At 37.4% G+C, this 18,454-nt stretch overlaps 1 protein-coding gene across 1 annotated transcript in view; it reads left to right on the forward strand.

The window, feature by feature from the left end:
- Nucleotides 1-1,037: 1,037 nt before the first annotated feature.
- LOC117410350 (macoilin-1-like) overlaps nucleotides 1,038-18,454 on the forward strand; it is a 29,998-nt gene continuing 12,581 nt past the window's right edge. Inside the window, exons 1-5 of the mRNA XM_059025731.1 lie at nucleotides 1,038-1,303; nucleotides 7,292-7,433; nucleotides 8,814-8,940; nucleotides 9,237-9,360; nucleotides 13,809-13,978. Coding sequence (XP_058881714.1) covers nucleotides 1,227-1,303; nucleotides 7,292-7,433; nucleotides 8,814-8,940; nucleotides 9,237-9,360; nucleotides 13,809-13,978 — 640 coding nt within the window. The 5' untranslated portion in view covers nucleotides 1,038-1,226. The remainder of the gene's footprint in view (nucleotides 1,304-7,291; nucleotides 7,434-8,813; nucleotides 8,941-9,236; nucleotides 9,361-13,808; nucleotides 13,979-18,454) is intronic.

An 18,454-nucleotide genomic window follows, 5' to 3' on the forward strand; every position in this document is an offset into this window, starting at 1 on the left:
ACCCTCCTTCTCCTCCTCCTCTCCCCTCTCAAACTCTGACCTCTCCTCCTGGGCCACAAACCCACCATGTGCGCCCTGGACCCCCTCCCCACTCACCTCTTTCAAGCTGCTGCTCCTGCTCTACTCCCCTTCATCTCCTCCCTTCTCAACACCTCTCACCTCTCTGGCCTCTTTCCCTCTGCCTTCAAACAAGCCTCTATCACCCCCTCCTCAAAAAACCTACCCTCGACCCCACCTCCCTCCAGAACTTACGTCTTGTCTCCCTCTTACCCTTCCTCTCTAAAACACTTGAGCGGGCAGTACACCGCCAGCTCTCTGCTTTCCTGTCTAACCACTCTTTGCTGGACCCTCTCCAATCTGGCTTCCGCTCTGCTCACTCCACTGAAACTGCTCTCCTGTCTGTCACTAACTCACTAAATTCAGCCTGTTTGGTTGCAAAGATGACTGTTCAGTAATTCTCCAGATTTGCACAGCGCTGTACAGCCGCTGTTTAATGCTACTATTAATATACATTGTAATAATAAAACGTTGGAACAGTTGTCCACCGGAGAATGCACACTGCAAGTGAAATACAGCTCTCCCTACGCTTATATTACTAGACTAAGCGGTAACCTGCGCCTACTCATCGATCGCAGCTGCATTCGGCTGTGGCTGCCTGAGGTTTGCATACAAGTTTTATTTATTTATTTATTTATTTATTTATTTATTTATTATTGCTGTTTTTTTTTTTTTTTTGTCAGCGTAATTGTTAAAAAATGACTTGTACTCGTACGTTTGGATACATTTTTTTTTAAAATAAACTTACCCATTTATTTAACGACTACACAGAATGTTTTTTGCAGGTACCCATCTTTTTACGAGTGTACAGATTTATTTTAAAGGTAGAAATCTTTTTTACGAGTCCACAAATGTATTTTACATGTACAAATATTTTACAGTATTTTTTTTTTTTTTTTTACGCACACAAGTATTTTTGTATTAGTTCCACTCCATGCAGACACTGCGTGTGTGCGAGTCTTGTCATTTTTGCATCTCTTTCAAAACATTGGAGAAAGTTAGAGCATGCGCACAGTGATACTTTTGAGTTTAGGTTTCAGTCATACACAAACGCAGAGGAAATCAGCCTTTCTTTGTTCCTTTGGTTAAGGCTGGAATACCTTTTTTAATGTATTACGTGTAGGTTCTAAACATTTTGTTTGTCGTTTGAAAAGAGAGATAAATGCACAATGAAGAAACGTTATGTGGACACGAGCAGGGTGAAGAAACCAAAAATGAGTAAAATATCAGAGAGGCTTTCTGAAAGGTATGGACACAAAACGCGCGCTTGGCACCCGTTGTATGGTTTCTGTGACTCTGGCGTTTATACTGTCTGTGTCGTGTTTTTAATGACTGTTTCTTGCTGCTTGTGAATTTGTGGTGCCGAGGTTGTTAAATACGGATTTTTATGATTAAGATGTCAGCGATGCAATATACACGTCCGTTTTGCATATTTACGTGCAGTCAGTCCACTAATTGGGAAACGCTTAATGCTGTCATATTCTAATTCAACAAAATGGAAACCTGACAATTATACAGAATACAATATACAGTATATGACTAGTAGGCTGTTTCATTTTTGTAATTATTTCCTGGCAACATTGCCATGAGCCACCACGCTTAACTTAAAGTCAAAATAATAAAATGTATAAATGGAACTGATTTGATACAATTGCTCGTGATACAATACAATAGGCTTATGCATAGAAATACATAGAAGTGACATTGACTTTGCATAATTAATCCTTGGACTACTCCAAACCAGAAACATATCCATTAATTCGGCTTCCTGGAAACATGATGCTTTTTATGAAAATCCCAGTTTTATTTCTATTCATCAGCAATGTTCTATATGCAAAAAAGAACACAGAGGCTGGTACAAAGGCTAGAAATTATTTGGAACCACAGGCAGACCACAGTACACAATGCTTTTACAGAGAAAAATAAATAAATCCTGGATGATCTCTTGCAAATCTTATAACTTTGGGGTTATCTCCTTAGAGAAGCTACAATTCAATTTTTTCTACAGTACCTTCTCACCAACTAATAGATACTGTTGTCATGGTTACCATATGTCTACTTTGAAAACAGAACCACAATTTTACACATGTACCATAAAACATTATGTAGCCTAGGTTGAGGTAGACAGCTTTTATTAAGATCTTGACCTCACAATTTTATTGCAGTAGCGCGTACCACAAAACAAACAGCCACAGATTACACAATGAACAAAAATAAATAACCAGTTTAGGAAGTGGATCAAAAAGGGCCCATCATAAAAGCAAAATATAGGCTACATTGTACAGTATCTCTTTCTTCTTTGAATAAAGACCGTTCATGTCACAGGTTAAAATAATTTGTAGCATTCTGAATATAATGCACAGGTGTCATGTGAATCGGGATGCACTCAAGTGGTTAGCAGGCAGGAATCACTTGATATAAGACTTGCATGTTTTTATTGTTAGTTTACAACGTTTCAGGCATTTCCAAGGGGAGTCGCAGCTGCCCCTGACACAGCCACAGTTTATGTTTCCTACAGCCATTAAAGGTAAAAGACAGCATTGAATCTTGTAGGAAAATTCATATTTTACGCTTTACTGGTTTTTCCTGTTTTGTTTTTTTGTTTCCATTCCACTCAAATCTGCACATACTGACTGTTTGTCACACTGAATCAAGTCAAGTAGACTTGTGCAATTGTAAGGTTGAGCAGGACTTGTAAGCACTGCAAAATTTCAAGATAATTTGAGGATAACTTTATTATTGAGATAGAGTTCCACCAATTATTACTATTGGGTCATTCCATGCCAACTCAACCAGTGCCGTTGGACGTCAGATACGCAGCACTGTGGAGGGGCAGCAGTGTGGAGTAGTGATTAGGGCTCTGGCCTCTTGACCGGAGGCTCATGGGTTCAATCCCAGGTAGGAGACACTGCTGCTGTACCCTTGAGCAAGGTACTTTTCCCTAGATAAATGGGTAATTGTATGTAAAAAATAATGTAATTGTATGTAAAAATAATGTGATATCTTGTAACAATTGTAATAGGTTCAAATGTGTCATCGTAACAAAGAATTCCCAAGTCCCATGCAAGTTCATAACCCCTCAGCTCCAAGCTAGTGCCAGTGGAAGCACATACTGTTACTTTTTCCTCTAGATCAATCCTCAGAGAATGAATGCAAAGTTGAAGAAATAGCCAGTTTGGATAGAACTATGTGGCACTTTAGCCTCACCAAAGTGGCCATAAGCAATGCTTGAATGCATGACAAATGCAACTTAAAAAATCTGCCAAAAATCCCTGGATACCATCATATCTTGATTGGTGCTTGTAGATCTCATCAACATCTATCCAAACATATCTTCGGGTGATTTTTTGGAATCCCCCCCCCCCCACACACGCAAGTTATTACGGCCTAAACTTGGTACAATAGCAAAAATTCAAATTTCAAGGGGGTTTAATGACCAGTGGTGGGAGTTGAAACCATATGTTTTTCACATAATTTGGAAGACTGGTTCCTAAGGTTCTTACAGCAATACTTACATTTTAGGACCCACATCCCCTACAGGGTAAAGGGTTAGGCTGAAGTTCGAATAAAACTTGTCAGTTACCCCTCGTCTGGCAATTTTGCCAGAAGTGAGAAGGGTGCTCCTAGTATTTTTTTTTTTTTCTGAAAAGCCCTATTCAATATGAGTAGAACGCGGTGCTACACATGATGGTAGCGTCTAAATTGCACCCAGGGTGATTTTTCTGGTCAAGGTCCCTTTCTCACTTTAGGTTGACCTTTGCAAGGTCACAGGTCGAAGGGGACATGTTAAAAAAAAAAAAAAAATAATAATAATAATAATGGCTATCGTTTCTGAACTCAGCATATCAGAAAACTTCCAGGTGAATTTTCTGAGACGGACGGGCAACGAAATGTCCCTTTTCTGGTTGAGCTGGCGTGGAATAACCCTATTATTATTATTATTATTATTATTATTATTATTATTATTATTATTATTATTATTATATCTGAAAATTCAAACAAATATTATTTTTACATGTATTTGGATACAAAAATCAGATGTTCGTATTCGCTACAAATAACAAAAATACCTTGCACTTATTTACTGCCTCACCAGAAGTTTAAAAAAAAATGGTAACTGAAAAATAGCTCTGACATGTGAGATTTTATATATATATATAAAACACTATTTAGGCCTAAAAGTTTTAGACCGCAAAAAGTAAACAAATCAGATTATGTGCACGCACACATAGTGATCTCTATGGAAAGCCATCTGGGTCAAAAACGTGTTGTGCTGCTTTAGAGCGAGCCAGAATCTCATAGGACAGAAAAAAGGCAAACATGTCATTCTGAAATGCTTCGCTTAAACAGTACCCAACTTCCTCAAATGTGTAATGATTTTTTATGTAGACTGTATATTTTATCAAGGCTCGAAGTTAACATATATTTGGTATCATTTTGCTACTCAAAACTCTTAATTTGCTACTAGTTTTATTATGCAGTAGCATTTTTCTGATACCTGACGCTGCAGTATATCACCGACCTTGAGTGAACACGTACATATTTACCGGTAATAGTATTAAGTTTATTCAGTACAGTATCTATAAAATGCCAATTTTAATTGTCATGGAGATTATTTTGTTATAATGTTAACCCTGGTTTCACCCACTCTAAAAATGAAGAAAGACTAGGTAGATAATTATTACTTTATCAAAATTCTGACTACGACAAAAAACAAAAACCAGAAGCAAATAGCTAGCTACCATGATCCAAGCGACTTCCTTGTTTACTCAGTACGAATAATGGACGAAATACAATCTTGAGGTGCATTCATTTGTCTATTTGTTTTATTTTTTATAATAGATTATCACTACCTTGCGTACTTCTCCTGTTTAACTAGTGAAACGTGTGCTTTAACACAAAATGTTATATATATTGTAGCGTGCACGGGGGAAGGCAGCAGTAGGGCTGGTAGATGACGTAATCACACACAAAGACATAAGCCCGATATACACTCCTTGCAAAGGAGCCAACTCTTTTGTACAGCCGGCCTCGAATAAACGCCGCTCTCAATAAAGAAACGTAAAGGTTTTTTTTTTTCTACCCCGGCTCAAAAAATAAAGAAAGAAACGCGCAACTCTGCTTATGTACATGACACCCCCGAAGAGACTGCAACCTCAATCCAGCATGTAATACAAAGTGATGTACACCCACCTTAGTAAGCAAATGTTATTTTATAGTACAGTCCCGACAGACATCCCAAGGTGACCTACTTACAGCACAGCAGTCCTTCACGTCCAGCAGAGTTCAGTATATACACACACACAGCTAACTAATATATTTATATATTTATTGCATTTATATAGCGCTTTTTATACAAAAATATTGCAAAGCACTGTACAGTACATAGCAAAAAAAAGAACAAACCACAATACATTTGTATAGCAAGTCACACATACAACTGCCACAGTCAGACCATTTAAATAACAGTGTACACTTAATACAAAAGTAGCAATTTTAAAGTTGCATTAAAACCCACTAAGATAAGAAAGTGTATATTTATTTAACGTCACTGTTTAATAAAACGAACCGTGTGTGTGTGTATGTGTGTGTGTGTGTATATATATATATATATATATATATATATATATATTATTTTATTATTATTATTTATTTATTTAGCAGATGCCTTTATCCAAGGCGACTTACAGAGACTAGGGTGTGTGAACTATGCATCAGCTGCAGTCACTCACAACTACATCTCACCCGAAAGACGGAGCACAAGTAGGTTAAGTGACTTGCTCAGGGTCACACAAATATATATAAAGCCTTGGTTGATATCCCTTATTCTGTTATTACTTTTTAGTTCATTTCTTCAAAATTGTACAGATTTAAAAATGCAGTGAAAAGGCAGGGTACGAGCATCATATTTATGAACAAACCACCTAGTATAACATGTTGCATGAATCTTTTAAATGTAGCGGTACCATGCTTGAATTAGCTTTCATTTTCAAAACAGCTCAGTTGTGGTTGTAACCTTATAATTTATAAGGTCATACAATGCAGGATTCAATTATATTGTGGCACACGTTACTTTTTTTGTATTTTTTGTATTTTTATTATTTTTTTACATCGCTGTCTTTATAGGTGTGTGATTTGTTAGTTAACAAAATCTTAGTCAATAACTGAAGACATGAGGATAATTCCGTACCACTTAATTTGCACCGATGAAACATAACTTGGTTAACTGTACTGAAGGCATATCAAGTGCTTAGATGACAGGTATGGTTGCATTCTTGTAGAACTTAAGGATAAAACAAAATACATTTCGACAAGGAATTGCATTAGTTCCATTACTTAGTTGAGCACAAGGTGGTTTCAATAAATACTTTCTGATTTAAATATAAGCCTACTATGTGATAGTTTGGGATATTCAGTCTATTTAAACCAATAGGTGGGTGTTTACTTTTTAAATTATTTTATATATAATTATTAGTCGAATTAGCTGCAACCGAATAAGACCATTTTGCTATCTACTTTCCAGGCTGGTAGCAAATCCTCACTACTGCCTTAAAAAGTTAACTTCTAGCCCTGATGTTATATATTTTTTGTTGTGACTTTGTTATGTGGAATGTAGTAAACAGAAGCAAAACGGTGATTTATTTTCACCTTTATTTTACAACACCATTGCCACGTTTGTTTTATTTTAAATGTTTAAAGTTTAAATTTCAGTTTTTGTTTGCTTGTTCAGCTACAAAACAGCACAAGTAAACCTCATATTATTACTTTATGAAAACGTGTCTATGACCACTGTTTACTGTGGAGAAACAGTAATGGCAAGGAATGAAATAAATAAATAAATAAAATAAAATGGCAAGGAATGTGTTATTTATTTTGGGAATGAACAAAACAACATTTAACTGTGCAACTGTTATTTGGCATCTTAACCTCCTTGTGCTTCATCCTGCGGATGAGATGTTAAATCAGTGTCCTGTTGTAAGTGACTCTTTATATAATGCACAGTTCACAGCCTACCTCTGTAAAGCGCTTTGTGATGGTGGTCCACTATGAAAGATGCTATATAAAAACAAATGTATTATTATTATTATTATTACTATTATTATTACTATTATTATTATTATTATTATTATTACTATAAGATAACATGTAACACATTGGAAACTGAAGACTCTCAAATATGTGTATCATCCTACAGTATGTACATTGCTAGCCTGTTTTTATCTGTCCTTTTCAGTGCTTTTGCATTTCTGAAGTTCATGGTAGTCTGGATTCTGGTTCTTTTGGCTGACTTCATTTTAGAGTTTCGATTTGAATATCTGTGGCCTTGCTGGCTTTTCTTTGGGAGTGTTTACACCTTTTTCCACGGTCATGGCCTGGTAAGCATTATAATTTCAAATAATTAAAAAGCAAAAAAAGCACACACACACACACAATGATTGTATTTTTTTATGATTAGATGATTGAGGCTTGAATGTTGATATTATTTAGTCATTCAGAGGTTTTACAATTTAAGTAGGCTACTTTAGTTAACCTAAAGCCAAGGGAACACTAGTCACTAGGACATGTAGAATAAAATCCGTTGCTTCAAATTTCAGGGGACACTGTTCTACAGTATGTAGAAATTGTGATATGATGTTGATGGGTAACACAGAGAAGACAATACAAAGATGATATTTCCTATCAAAAATGTATTGGTGTTTTTTTAGTGTCCACACAATTTACCAGCTTTTAACCTTAGTATTTATTGTTCTAGTTTATTGTACTGTATTATTTTGAACAGAATTCCTAATTATGCCAGGTGAGGATTTTATTATTTTTTTTCTTTACAAATCAGATATCGGCAACTGTGTAACGATATTTGCAAGTTGCGCCTGTTGAACTGCAATGTTCAAAATGGCTTTAAACAAAAGTAGGACTCACTTTATCCATTGCTATTAAGTTGTATCAAATGAAAGCCTTTATTTGAGACAAAATGACCACTGAAAACACAACCTGGCAACACACCGTCAACACACCGTTAACACCGTAACACACTAACATATTGTTATCACGCAGCTAATGCACTGTTAACACACCGCTAACACTCAGTTAAAATAACATATCGTTAACACACTGCTGCAGTTTAACATGAACGCTATAATGCTTCAGCATCGGTACCAAACTGGATTTATTTTTGTAATTCCTAATATTAGACTATAATGCCAACACAACATTATGTTTAAACGGTTCATAATAGTAAATCATTTTTTTCAAGGAATATAATATTAATAATTGTGTCGACATCAATGTCACTCCACTACATCTTGTGGTATTAACTGACAAATTGGTCATAAATTACCACCAGGACCGATTAACACTTATTTACTTGCCTATACCACCTATAAAAAATAAATAAATAAAAAAAATACCCTGAATGTGAACAATATTCCACACCGGCTGCAAATTCATTTTTCTAAGTTTTTTTTGCCAGCGAAGAAGCTAGTCACATGACATTTTACATCACTTTCACTGACTGACTTATTCTATGACGTAATGTTGATTCTACAAAATCAACAGTCCTTTGATACAGTTGCTTACAACAAAGTTGCCTGAAACTTGCAGCTTGCACAAAAAAAGTATCCCTTTCTACATTTTTCTAGCAACATGTAGACTAGTGTCCTCTCGGCTTAAAAGGGTTCTGTCTATTCTTTTTTTCAGGATCATAACATTTAATTAAATATGTTTCTTTTAAATATTTACCCCACTTTTGTTTCCAGGTGGTGTGTGTGGTTTTCGTATGTGCAGCATTCACCTTGGATGTATTTTGTTTAATCTTTGTACCTCTGCACTGGCTTTTCTTTGCTGCCAGCACATATATATGGTTTGATTACATATGGCATACAGGTAAGAGAGACATGTTACTTCAACTGAATATATTGCACAAAACAAAGCATTTCAAAAGAGCAGCATATGTAAGAATGATTACTAACCGGTATGAAATATCACTCATTTGAGTAAGCAACGTTTTTTGAGTCGTTAATAAAACATACAAAAAAACCCTCATGACGTTACAGGTCCTGTATAGCCGTGATAAATGACAGTCAGTTACAAGCAATGATTTACTATGGCACCAGTAAGGATTGCATTCTTAATTTAAAACAATAATTTGTATTGTTTTCACTTATGTATTTTTCCTTTAGAGAGAGGATTGTGTTTGTCTACAGTGTCGCTATGGATACTGCTTGTTTATATCGAAGCAGCTCTCAGGTTTAAAGATCTGAAAAATTCCCATGTGAATGTGTCTCATCTATTTGCAGCACACTGGTAGGTTGAAAGCAGTTTAGTTACTTTATACGTAATTATTACTTTGTACATAATTTTGTCTAGTTAAACACATTGTCTATGTTTATGTAATGGCTTAATGCCAGAGCATCAAGTGGGTTATACAAGTTTTGACCATTGTATATTTTACACGTCCCAGTAAGAAAAAATTGTTTGTATGAAAAACGTACTTTCATTGTGCTTTTTAATGATGTATAGCAGATTTGTATGTTTGTCTTGGTAGTCTGCACTAGTGTATGTGGTATTTGTACTGGGTTTTGCTCAAATCTCTTCAGCAATAGAGCAGTAGATGATTCTGAGTTAGAAACAAATTATAGGAGGGTTGTGGTCATCACTGTGTAGCTTCTGTATAGCCATGGCTCAAAACACAAAAAGCATTCATGTGTCTAGCTTAGAAAAAACCTGGAACAAATGCATTGTGACGAGTCGGCTAACAAGCTCATATAAACACAAATGGCAAAATAAGTTGGTTACTTGCAGTCAGTTTCAATACGTTATTTATTCACACTTATATATGGAACAATGGTTACATTGTTTTAGAAAAGAGATTTTATCAATAATGTGTACTTTAAACAATGTGTGAATTAATTTGTTCCCAATAGTATACGGTATGTATAAGCCACCTGTTTAATGGGTTATATTCACACTGATAATTGTCTGGTTACACTGAAATGTATGTGTAATCTACTGCAAATGCCCCAGATGAAAATATTTATAAATTGCGCAAAGGTATTGGACATTCAAATGTATGGAAATTGTTTTGGAGAAATACAAGGAGTGATTTCCCTGGTGTCTGTATTATGAGGTATATATTTGGGTAATATATAATCTGTTGATATCCAGCAGTACTAGGATTGTACCTAATTGGTGGTACCGATTTTATATATATATATATATATATATATATACAGTACTGTGCAAAAGTTTTAGGCAGGTGTGAAAAAATGCTGTAAAGAAAGAATGCTTTCAAAAATAGACATGTTAATAGATTATATTTATCAATTAACTAAATGCAAAGTGAGTGAACAGAAGAAAAATCTAAATCAAATCCATATTTGGTGTGACCACCCTTTGCCTTCAAAACAGCATCAATTCTTCTAGGTACACTTGCACAAAGTCAGGGATTTTGTAGACATATAGTCAGGTGTATGATTAAACAATTATACCAAACAGGTGCTAATGATCATCAATTCAGTATGTAGGTTGAAACACAATCATTAACTGAAACAGAAACAGCTGGGTAGGAGGAATAAAACTGGGTGAGGAACAGCCAAACTCAGCTAACAAGGTGAGGTTGCTGAAGACAGTTTACTGTCAAAAGTCATACACCATGGCAAGACTGAGCACAGCAACAAGACACAAGGTAGTTATACTGCATCAGCAAGGTCTCTCCCAGGCAGAAATTTCAAGGCAGACAGGGGTTTCCAGATGTGCTGTCCAAGCTCTTTTGAAGAAGCACAAAGAAACGGGCAACGTTAAGGACCGTAGACGCAGTGGTCGGCCAAGGAAACTTACTGCAGCAGATGAAAGACACATCATGCTTACTTCCCTTCACAATCGGAAGATGTCCAACAGTGCCATCAGCTCAGAATTGGCAGATAACAGTGGGACCCTGGTACACCCATCTACTGTCCGGAGAAGTCTGGTCAGAAGTGGCCTTCATGGAAGACTTGTGGCCAAAAAGCCATACCTCCGACGTGGAAACAAGGCCAAGCGACTCAACTATGCACGAAAACACAGGAACTGGGGTGCAGAAAAATGGCAGCAGGTGCTCTGGACTGATGAGTCAAAATCTGAAATATTTGGCTGTAGCAGAAGGCAGTTTGTTTGCCAAAGGGCTGGAGAGCGGTACACGAATGAGTGTCTGCAGGCAACAGTGAAGCATGGTGGAGGTTCCTTGCAAGTTTGGGGCTGCATTTCTGCAAATGGAGTTGGGGATTTGGTCAGAATTAATGGTCTCCTCAATAATGAGAAGTACAGGCAGATACTTATCCATCATGCAATACCATCAGGGAGGCATCTGATTGGTCCCAAATTTATTCTGCAGCATGACAACGACCCCAAACATACAGCAAAAGTCATTAAGAACTATCTTCAGCGTAAAGAAGAACAAGGAGTCCTGGAAGTGATGGTATGGCCCCCACAGAGCCCTGATCTCAACATCATCGAGTCTGTCTGGGATTACATGAAGAGAGAGAAGCAACTGAGGCTGCCTAAATCCACAGAAGAACTGTGGTTAGTTCTCCAAGATGTTTGGACCAACCTACCTGCCGAGTTCCTTCAAAAACTGTGTGCAAGTGTACCTAGAAGAATTGATGCTGTTTTGAAGGCAAAGGGTGGTCACACCAAATATTGATTTGATATAGATTTTTCTTCTGTTCACTCACTTTGCATTTTGTTAATTGATAAATATAAACTATTAACATGTCTATTTTTGAAAGCATTCTTACTTTACAGCATTTTTTCACACCTGCCTAAAACTTTTGCACAGTACTGTATATATATATATTTTATTGACTAAGGCCAGTTTCAGACGGATGCTCCAGCGGCGTGCCGAATTGAAATAAAGTACGCGTTAGAGCCGCACTTCATTAAATTCGGAGAACCAATTGGTTTCATACCAGCGAACTGAAAGCGTATCTCACACATATTCCAAAGAAATCTCCCACAGTGCATCGTAAAATCACATCGTAGACAAATGATGATATATGGCTATTATAAACAAAAGTTATTTGAGAACAGTAGGCCTACACAGCGCAGTTCGCTTGTGTCAAACAAATACACAGCTAAACAAGTTTTAATCGCATGTAACCGTCATATGTCTCCTTTATTGTAAAATAATAATAATAATACATTATTAATATCTCTCAGTATTGGAGAAATAAATGTTTTGATTCCGTTAGGGCTGCAACGAAGGGTACATTGTGACCTTCGAAGGTTTGGAACACATTACCAAAGGAAGGTTCAAGCCTTCGATGGTACTCATTTGCATAGCTACTTGTTTATATTTGATTGAAAGTCCTATTATTTTACGAGTAATCCATATTAATGGAATAAAACATTCACATGTAGTTTAGAAATACATTATATAAATCCGTAATCATGTTTTTATAATTTAAATAAAAATACACATTGTTTATTTACACGTAATTGAAGCTGTTTGCGATACATACTATAAGCTTGCATTGTCAACTGCAGTGGAATGAGGCAAAACAAAGCTTTATTTAACAGTCACCATTCCAAGCAGGATATCAGTCACATTTTACCACTACTAAAAATATTAATACTAATAATAATAATATGAATTTACGCTTGTTAATTGACCCTGGGGGATTGGTTATGCCTCCATGATACGAGTCGCTTGCACAGTTTGCATTCAACTTTTTTTTTGGTCGTCTGGGCATTTAACAAAAAAATCCCAAACAGCAGAGGGGATTTCAATACAGCTTACGCTATCCAACGCTTTGCTGTCGAGATGGAGAATAAAGAAATTAAAGGTTTGCTTCTGGATAACACGAGCTGGAGGGGGGGAGGGACGGACAGTGCTCAGTTTTCGAAATTAAAATTATTAGTGTTATCGTATATTTTGTATGTTTAAAACATATTCTACCATAACACGTCTCTTAGACGGTCTTGTACACTAGATATTCAGTACATATTTTTACTGAAGCACTACAACCATACTGCCCCAGTGCTTTGGATACTATACCCTGCTCCATACATGACAGAGGCACCATGTAGAGTTGCTACGTATAACGATTTGGTAGCGGATTTTAAATTAATACAACTTTTAATATGCATTATACAAATCAAAAGATCGAATTTTGCATGTGAGTGACATTTAATGTGTGATTTTATAGTATTCATATATTGTCAAACAGTTTCTGTTAACAGGAAAAAAAAAAAAAAAAAACACCGTGAGTCAGTGGCGACCTAGATTCCATAAAGGCGGATGACTGCATAAAAACACATTAAGCACCCAGACTCTGAAAACGGCAAATCTCAACAAAGGGCACACAGGATGCCATTTTTACATTAATTTAAATTAGGAACATGAAATCTAAAAAACAGTTAAAATATATTTTCAGAGGCAGAGGAAGGCGTGCTAGCGTCAAAAGAGCATTGAGGCAAACTGAATTCTTTCACGCGGTGCTCTACTCGTACTTTAATTGGGACTTTTTTTTTTTTTCAAAATTTTGTGCTTGAATTGAGTTTGGCACGCCTCTAGCGCATCTGTCTGAAACTGACCTAAGAAGTGTTCAGGAGTGCTCCCATCATTCCAGAAAAAAAAGTATATTTGAATCCATGAATGGTGAATACTGTACAATGAACCGACACATTTGTACTGTGTTTACTTTCAGTTTTGTTGTAAAAATAAGAGTTCAGCACAGCATTTACTGTACCACTTGTCTCCCTCCTTTCTTTTAAAGCATTGGGTACCCAGTAGTTTACTTGGGATTTGATGCAACCTGCCACTTCACCAGCATTGTTAAACTGAGGATACAGCAAGCTGTGCAAAAAGAAAACAACTTCAACACGCAGTTACTGCAACAAGCTCTACCTCCAGGCCTGCAACTTTACCCAAGATATGAAATAGACTGTAAGGAATATAAGTTATTGCACAGAGTTTAGTCTTGATTGTGGGGATCATTTTTAATTAATGCATTCATTCTTTCATTCTTTATTTGGCATCTTTTTTCTGATGTCACCTCCTTTATTTTTTCAGACAACAATATACAGTCACAGACAAAAAAAAATAGAGAACTCACTAAGTTATTTCTATAATTTCTAATTGTTCTATTGAAAGATATAAATTAAAGTAGCGATTTCAGTTTTTTTTTTAATATATAACCCGTTCCTGTGTGTAGATTGTGTTTTATGTTATTGTTGGTGTGTGTGTGTGTGTGTGTGTGTGTGTGTGTGTATGTATATACAGTACTGTGCAAAAGTTTTAGGCAGGTGTGAAAAAATGCTGTAAAGTAAGAATGCTTTCAAAAATAGACATGTTATTAGATTATATTTATCAATTAACTAAATGCAAAGTGAGCTGAACAGAAGAAAAATCTAAATCAAATCCATATTTGGTGTGACCACCCTTTGCCTTCAAAACAGCATCAATTCTTCTAGGTACACTTGCACAAAGTCAGGGATTTTGTAGGCATATAGTCAGGTGTATGATTAAACAATTATACCAAACAGGTGGTAATGATCATCAATTCAGTATGTAGATTGAAACACAATCATTAACTGAAACAGAAACAGCTGTGTAGGAGGAATAAAACTGGGTGAGGAACAGCCAAACTCAGCTAACAAGGTGAGGTTGCTGAAGACAGTTTACTGTCAAAAGTCATACACCATGGCAAGACTGAGCACAGCAACAAGGTAGTTATACTGCATCAGCAAGGTCTCTCCTAGGCAGAAATTTCAAGGCAGACAGGGGTTTCCAGATGTGCTGTCCAAGCTCTTTTGAAGAAGCACAAAGAAACGGGCAACGTTAAGGACCGTAGACGCAGTGGTCGGCCAAGGAAACTTACTGCAGCAGATGAAAGACACATCATGCTTACTTCCCTTCGCATTCGGAAGATGTCCAACAGTGCCATCACCTCAGAATTGGCAGAAAACATTGGGACCCTGGTACACCCATCTACTGTCCGGAGAAGTCTGGTCAGAAGTGGCCTTCATGGAAGACTTGCGGCCAAAAAGCCATACCTACGACATGGAAACAAGGCCAAGCGACTCAACTATGCACGAAAACACAGGAACTGGGGTGCAGAAAAATGGCAGCAGGTGCTCTGGACTGATGAGTCAAAATTTGAAATATTTGGCTGTAGCAGAAGGCAGTTTGTTTGCCAAAGGGCTGGAGAGCGGTACACGAATGAGTGTCTGCAGGCAACAGTGAAGCATGGTGGAGGTTCCTTGCAAGTTTGGGGCTGCATTTCTGCAAATGGAGTTGGGGATTTGGTCAGAATTAATGGTCTCCTCAATGCTGAGAAGTACAGACAGATACTTATCCATCATGCAATACCATCAGGGAGGCATCTGATTGGCCCCGAATTTATTCTGCAGGATGACAACGACCCCAAACATACAGCGAAAGTCATTAAGAACTATCTTCAGCGTAAAGAAGAACAAGGAGTCCTGGAAGTGATGGTATGGCCCCCACAGAGCCCTGATCTCAACATCATCGAGTCTGTCTGGGATTACATGAAGAGAGAGAAGCAACTGAGGCTGCCTAAATCCACAGAAGAACTGTGGTTAGTTCTCCAAGATGTTTGGGCAAACTTACCTGCCGAGTTCCTTCAAAAACTGTGTGCAAGTGTACCTAGAAGAATTGATGCTGTTTTGAAGGCAAAGGGTGGTCACACCAAATATTGATTTGATGTAGATTTTCTTCTGTTCACTCACTTTGCATTTTGTTAATTGATAAATATAAACTATTAACATGTCTATTTTTGAAAGCATTCTTACTTTACAGCATTCTTTCACACCTGCCTAAAACTTTTGCACAGTACTGTGTATATATATATATATATATATATATATATATATATATATATATATAACGGCTTATTTTTCCACCTGAGATTGCCACCACTAACCTTCGACCAGATATTGTCTTGTGGTCTGGATCAGCACGCCTTGTTCACCTGGTAGAGTTAACAGTGCCATGGGAGGATGCTGTAGATGAGGCGTATGAGAGGAAGAAACTGCGGTATGCTCAACTAGCCACTGAAGCGGAACAGCGAGGATGGATAGTTCGGGTTTACCCAGTGGAAGTGGGTTGTCGAGGATTTGTGGCACACTCTACAACCCGGTTTCTCAGAGACGTCGGATTCAGTGGCCAAGAGTTGCGTCGCACAGTGAAGAACTTATCTGAAGCAGCAGAGAGGAGCAGCAACTGGCTGTGGTTGAGAGGGAAAGATTCTGGCTGGGGACAGGTAAGTAAGCTGGGCTGAGTTGAGTGGGGGACGGAGGGGGGTGATGCTGGGACGCCAGAATCACCGTCGAGCCCTCTTGAGGTGTCGTGGGCTAGTCGACGAAACACTGAGGATGGAAGGTGCCCACTTGAAAACCCCAGAGATGTACCCTACTTAGCTCAATCCAGACGGTTGTCATGCTGATGCGCTGGGGAGGCCGCACTTTGGTTGATCCCCGGAGCCAGCATCGCAGCCGTTGTGTGTGCTGATGCGCCAGGGAGGCAAAATAAGCTGATCCCTGGAGCCAACATTACACTTCAGCCATTAACACCAGACAGAAGGATATCTACATCATCATATGGAAGGAAACGTAAATGGATGGAGACACATATGGATCACATTAGTTTACTGTAAAGCTACGTCTTAGTTGGTGCTTATCTTGGCGAGAGCCGAGTTCAAATCAGCATGAAGTTTTAACATCTACTCTCGTGTAATGGAAATCAATTATATATATATATATATATATATATATATATATATATATATATAATATATATATATAATATATATATTGGTGCACAGGATATAATGGGGCTGTGGAGCATGAGTGATTTAAAATGTATAGTTGTATTTAGGCACGAGGATTGCACAATCCCTTCACGTGCAGATAAAATGTGTATTAATTGTAAGCACGGGGAGTGCACAGATTAGTTCACGTGCTGGAATTCAAGTGCATAATTAATTAGTAATTGAATATATAGATGCACGGAGCACTCACTCGGGGTTGTGTGTTCAGGAGTGGAGAATGGGTGTGGAGAGGAGGTAATTTATAGGGGTGGGAATTTCAAATAATTAGGTATTCGAGTATTCTATTACAAAAAAGTTTGAATATTTGACCTCTAATTTAGAATGACAGGTCTATTGGAAGCAATCCATCTGTTATGCAGTACATAAGGTATTGGAATAAGAAAATAAAAAGTAGAAAATCGGAATTCACACTAGAACTTGAATTAAAAAAAAAAAAAAAAACTACATATATTTAAACCTGTAAGTTGCATTTAGATCTTGTTTAACAACTGCTAGAAAACATAGGCTACATACATAACTTAAACAGGCATTAACCCGTTGCAGTCCATTTATTAAGTGTGTGTCAGGCACGTCAGGTCCAATTCATTTTCACACGCGCAGTTCATTTTAGACGAGCTGTTTAAAAGTATTTTTTTTCCACAGTCAAACGGGTTTCAAAGGCCCTGCATATCAACAAAGCACTCACTAGGCATCTCCAGCCCCGCCCCACCCTTTCGTTCGCTATAGATTTCACCTATGCTAAGAAATAAATAATAATAATAATAATAGTCGTACATACCGATCAATCATCTCCTGATCACTCGTTTTATCACCAAACTCCTCAATAATGCGATCCAAGTCATTATTTTATTACTATAACATCTCAAAAAAGCTCTGCAAATGTCTGTGATATTCTCTAAGCGCTGATGCAGTATCAGCCAGCTTGTTTCCTCATGACCGCCCCTATCTGATGCCAGGGGCAAGTATGACTATTCATGAGATACGCTCTTTTTATTTATTTATTTATTTTGCGACTTGTCTCGGCTCCTGTCGCTCCCACTCGGCCATTGAATGGTTTTCTTGGCTTTTTCCGGAGAAAAAACGACTAGACACCCGTTTTTTTGGACCGGATAGGAATAATTGCAATGTTGGACCAGGTCCGACATAGGACCGCAAAGGGTTAACCTGCACATGTTGATTCCAAAAAAAAAAAAAAAAAATCAATAAAATCATGCTGATTTTGGAAAAGAACAACAGACTTTTTACAGAAGTTTTGGTCTTCATAAGGCGGAATACACGCGTCAAGTGCTTATTTTTCAAGTTGTGTTTTCAACAAGGTGGTTTCCGTGTAGTACTCCTCACCAAACAGTGTAGCCATAGTGGTATACTTGTCAGAGCGAGTTTTTTTAACAGACGGACCAGCTGCTTCCATAGATGTGCGTTTCCCTCCCGCAATGTCATCAGTGCTATCCGTATCCAACAGATTTGAAAGCAGTTCATCCACTTTCTCTCTTACAACAATTCTAACTGCATCATCAGTAAACTTAAGGTGTTTGTGTCGAGGGTCCAAAACTGATGTGATGAGTGCTACT

This window comes from Acipenser ruthenus, chromosome 6 (assembly GCF_902713425.1).
Source record: "Acipenser ruthenus chromosome 6, fAciRut3.2 maternal haplotype, whole genome shotgun sequence".
Classification (NCBI taxonomy): Eukaryota; Metazoa; Chordata; class Actinopteri; order Acipenseriformes; family Acipenseridae; genus Acipenser; species Acipenser ruthenus.